Below are 5,000 nucleotides of genomic sequence, written 5' to 3'. Positions count from 1 at the left end.
CGTTCTTTAACTCGACACTGGGAAGGTTTCGGTTTCATTCCGACTGGCGACTATTTATGGTAATGCTCGGCTGCAGTAGACAACACCTACGGAAATACTTACCCATATGTGTATGTTGTACACCGAATTAGATCTGCTAACAGCCCCGTTGGGACCAGATGCACATCCTCCCCTCCACTCTCCCGAACCTGAGTGTACTGATAACCCTGATCACTAGTGTGGTACACACTTTGTTAGTGGAGTCAGGTGTGCGTGAGATCGTTGTGAACGTTAGAGTTCCTTGGCACGCCGCTGGAACAACGACTCTAAACTGATTAGGACGATGCGCACCATTACCCATGTGTCTTCTGGCCTTATGCTCTAGCTCGACCATACGCTTTGGGGTCAAGAGGTAGTGTGCTAGGAGCGTCGCAAACGCACGTCTGTAAGTTAAGCACACCCAAGGTCATTGGTGACAGAAATCAAGTTTGGGTGTTGATTTTCATAACTCTCTTTGAGCGGGCCTCACAGTCACCGCTGTCCTTGGCACAGTTCCACACCTCTCATCCTGCAGCTAGGCTAGTGTGTGTGCCTGTGTGTGTATGCGTGTGTGTGTGTGTCTGTGTGTGTGTGTGTGTCTGTCGCTGTGTGTGCGTGTGTGGTTTTGCAATTACATACGAAGGGCATCGGGGAGTGAGTGTATGTTTGTGTGTGTGAGTGCATGTGTGCCCGTGTCCACATACAGCCACGTGCACCGTACACAGGGGCATATGTGTGCCTCTGTGTGCGTGTGTGTGTGTGTGTGTGTGTGTGTGTGTGTGTGTGTGTGTGTGTGTGTGTGTGTGTGTGTGTGTGTGTGTGTGTGCAGGGGTGGTGGGGCGGGTTTGGCGCTAGAAGCGTGAGTGTGACTCTTCATGAAACATGGCCCATCTCTCTTGGTTATTGATGGGCTTGTTCTGGAATCCACTCGCCGTGACCCAGTTCTCCTGCGCTGACATCCCCCCCCCGCCCCCCACCCTGCCCCCCACCCTGCCCTGGTTGGCTGCCGCAACCTCCTCCGCCAGCCTCTACCCCCTCCCCCTCCTCCCCCACCCCACCTTACACAAATACAGATCACGCCTGTGGAAAGACGTCAGGAGGACTGCAAGGGCGAAAATAAGGGGGAGGAAGTGCTCCCCCTCATTGCTGACGGAACAGTGTGTAGTGCTGTCGGGTGACTCTTCACTGTGATCAAAAGGCGTGCACGTCTACCCCTGTTTGCGTGGGGCTGAAATAACTGTGGCTTAGCAGGGGAAGTTGCGGCAGTCCGACTTGCTGGTTGCTGTTCGAGTCAACCGCTGTCGGACCCCTGACCTCTTGATGACTCCAAGACGCCGGTCAGCTATAAGCTGTGAAGTGCTTTGTGAGGATTTCTGTTGCTGTTCAGTGCACCTGCCTCTTTATAAGAATATTTCGATTTTTAAACCGCTACCGGCTCATTTATGACCAATTAGGGCATTTATTACCCTAAATGGTTTGATGAATCCATCTTACCAGTCAATCACAGGTCTGTGAATGCAACACTACTTTAATGGCGGGGGGGGGGGGGGGGGGGGGGTGATGTATTCAAAGAATCTTACTCTCTTCTGCTCCTTTTCTGGTCTCTCATTTTAAACACTCCAATCTCACCTACAGCACCTTTAATGTGTCCTATGAATGTGTGCTGCACCTCGTCCATCTGTTCAGTCTCGTGGACCCTAGCCGTCTGTGTATTCTGACCGTGCTGCTATCTATGTCCCTGCAGAGCGTGTTCCTGGGGAGCGCAACCTTTTCTGTGGGTGATCTGCTGAGGGCCACGGACCAGCGTCTGACCATAAACCTCAGGTGAGGACACCGTGACAAAGAGCTGTTGGCGACGAGCTGCATGAGAGGGTGTGTGGCTGTGGGGGGGTGTGGGGGCGAGGCGGTGTGTGAGTGGGCGTGTGAGTGTTATGGGGATAGGGGGGAGGCAGAGGCAAGGGGGACTGCGGAAAATGTTTGAGGTTTGGGTATGTGTGTGTGTGTGTGTGTGTGTGTGTGTGTGTGTGTGTGTGTGTGCGCACACATGTGTCCATGCAGGTCTACGTGTGTGTGTGCGTGTGTGCGTGTGTGTGTGTGTGTGTGTGTGTGTGTGTGTGTGTGTGTGTGTGTGTGTGTGTGTGTGTGTGTGTGTGTGTGTGTGTGTGTGTGTGTGTGTGTGTGTGTGTGTGCCTATGCATTGTCTATGCATGTGTGCTGAGACACATTTCGTTGTATTATTAATGTCATACATTTAAGTTAACAAAGTTACTTGGTAAAGATCTGCTACGGTAGATCAATACAGTGCAACCCACGACAGCATAACATTTAAAGAATACAATGTAGACATACACATTTAATAATATATAAATAAAGCTTTAAAGTTCAACTGAACCACGTGGGATTGTGGAAAGAGCAAGGTGTCATTTCGAAAATCTTGTCTCCTTGTTTAATACTAACTATGTTATTATGCTATGCACAACTTGCCTCAGGGGGGGATCAGAATATGAGCTCCATATGGATATGTTTATCAATAATGAAGACGTGAAGATGTACCATATAGTACAGATGCACTGGTTCATGCTTCACCTACCTAGTTAAGTGAGCAATATAAGTCCCATATTCCCAGTCTGGCGCTGGGGTTGAGATGTCTCGTCTCCCTACTGCATTGTGCCCCAGTGCTCCAGGCTCCCTCTGGCAATACAATATGGCAAGCCTCAGTCGTATCCTTTGTGGTGGTACCTCTGGTATTCTTTCTCATTTCCTGCAGGTGAACTCTGAGCCGTGGGTATAATTGGATCTGGGGTGATTGACAGCATGAACTGCAATAAGGATAGATATTATGCGGTCCCCCCTCCTTTTCATCTGCAGTCTTAGCGTGTATGTGTGTGTCCGTGTGTGTGTGTGTGTGTGTGTGTGTTTGTGGATGTGTGTGTGTGTGTATGCCCACACATGTGCAGCTGTGCACATGTTTGCATGTATTTTCAACCTTTTTGGAACGGCAGGGGAAAGTGGAGTAACAATGGGATAGTCCTTCACTGTAGAGAGGAGGTAAAATGTAGACACAAACACACACCTTAACGTGCACAGTCAAACACACTCACACATACGCACATGCACAAACGCATTCAGACAAACACACAAATTCACAATGACCCGCAGACAAACACAAACACACACAAATGTACTTAGACATCCACACACATGCAATCAGCAACGTGGTAATTCACTGGAGAAAAACGAACTAATTCAGATCTGACTGGCATTGTGGTATGGTTGTCATAACAGGCAGCCTGCCTTTGGACTGATTGACCCACGGACAACTCCATGATTCACGGTTTCCAAAGAGCTCTGTCAGCCAAGATGCTCTGATTCAGCAGCACTCTCAGGAACAAGAGTGGAATCTTGCCTTGTATTTAAGGATTACACGCTCCATCGCACAACACTCCAGCCTCCAACCAACCAACCAGTCAGTGGTGGTGGTGGAGGAGGTGGTGGTGGAGGAGGTGGTGATGGAGGAGGTGGTGATGGTCGAGTGGGGAAAATAACTTGGCCGACTTTGCTTCAAAGCACAAACTTCTTTGTCTGCACGGATTCGTTTCTCCTCACCCCCACACTCCTCTGAGGATCTTATAGCAATATGAATGTGGAGTAATAAACCCGGCATTTACATTGGTGCTGTAAGTAAATACCTACAGGAAATTGGTCTTTCCCCCCAGCAGCAAGCCTCCCCAGCTTTTACCTTGGCCTCGAAGCAGAGTTCACTCACGCTTTGATGTCCTTTTCTCTTTTTTCTAAATATCATTCTTATTGATAAGGCTGCCCCACTTCAAAGCCCATTCCCCCCGTCGTCTTATATATATATATTTATACTTTTTTTCTGGTCCTCTCCGGTCCGCCTTGCTTTTCCGTTTCATATCGGGCTGCTCAGGATGTGTGTCACGGATTGTTTTGTGTTTCCTGTGAGGTACGACCAGTTTGATTCGGGTCACCTTTTTCAACATCTCCTGCCAGTGTCATGTTGAATAAGCGAGGCGGGCTGCGGATACGCAAGCCGAGAGCCTGTGAAGCTCCACGTCCTCCGAGGGCACCTCCAGCTACTGCAGTGATGAGGAGAGGGAGCTCTCACGGTCTGCAGCCAGACCTGTGTACGCACATACATGCATACAAACGCACAAACACACATAGACACACCTAGACACACACACACATAGACACACACATACACACACATATAAACCCACATAAACACACAAACACACACATAGACACACGCACACATAGACACACACACACACACACACACACATATAAACCCACATAAACACACACACAAACACAAACACACACATACAAAAGTGCACACACACGCATACAAAACACACACACACATAAATAACCACACATGCAAACACACATGCGGGCACACATGCACACACATACATGCACGCACGCACACAAACACACACACACACACACACACACACACACATAGATACCCACTCTTGTATTGAGGTCCTCAACAAACACTAACAGATGCACTCAGAACAATAAGCAGCCGTAATGCTCACACAGATCCATTTACCATCAGGGCAGCAGGCAGGGCAGGAGAGTGCTTTGGCTGTGCGCTTGGCTGCAGTTTCTTTGAAGTAAGCAGAGAGTTAGCTAATCAAGGAGCAGATGTTGGTTTTTAAAGAGAATGCGCAATGATTTGTCTCGCCAGCTCAGGCGGACTGGCCCAACTCTGGTTTAAGATATCTGGTTTTATACCGGCAGGATCTCCATTATGGAAAGGTCCACATTCGGTTGACAACAACGTCCATCTCTCTCTAGTCAGCCGTGGTTTTTACCTGCTCAACGTCTTCGCGTTTTGTTTGTTGAATGCAGATGCAGATACTACCTAAACTACCTCTTATTCACTGATTATATGAATAGAGTAATTTGTTGAGGTTTGGTGGCTGAGTTGTAATGATTAACTGTGATTA

The 5,000-nt window shown here is 48.6% G+C and overlaps 1 protein-coding gene across 5 annotated transcripts in view; it reads left to right on the top strand.

The window, feature by feature from the left end:
- The window catches only part of inpp4b (inositol polyphosphate-4-phosphatase type II B), a 119,051-nt gene that overhangs the window by 31,141 nt on the left and 82,910 nt on the right, over positions 1 to 5,000 (top strand). For all 5 annotated transcript variants that reach the window (XM_056586325.1, XM_056586323.1, XM_056586324.1 and 2 more), the window contains one exon: positions 1,763 to 1,842. In XM_056586325.1, the coding sequence (XP_056442300.1) occupies positions 1,763 to 1,842 (80 nt within the window). The remainder of the gene's footprint in view (positions 1 to 1,762; positions 1,843 to 5,000) is intronic.

Source organism: Gadus chalcogrammus, chromosome 3 (assembly GCF_026213295.1).
Source record: "Gadus chalcogrammus isolate NIFS_2021 chromosome 3, NIFS_Gcha_1.0, whole genome shotgun sequence".
In the NCBI taxonomy this organism is placed as follows: Eukaryota; Metazoa; Chordata; class Actinopteri; order Gadiformes; family Gadidae; genus Gadus; species Gadus chalcogrammus.
This window is presented reverse-complemented; position numbering and strand designations above follow the sequence as displayed.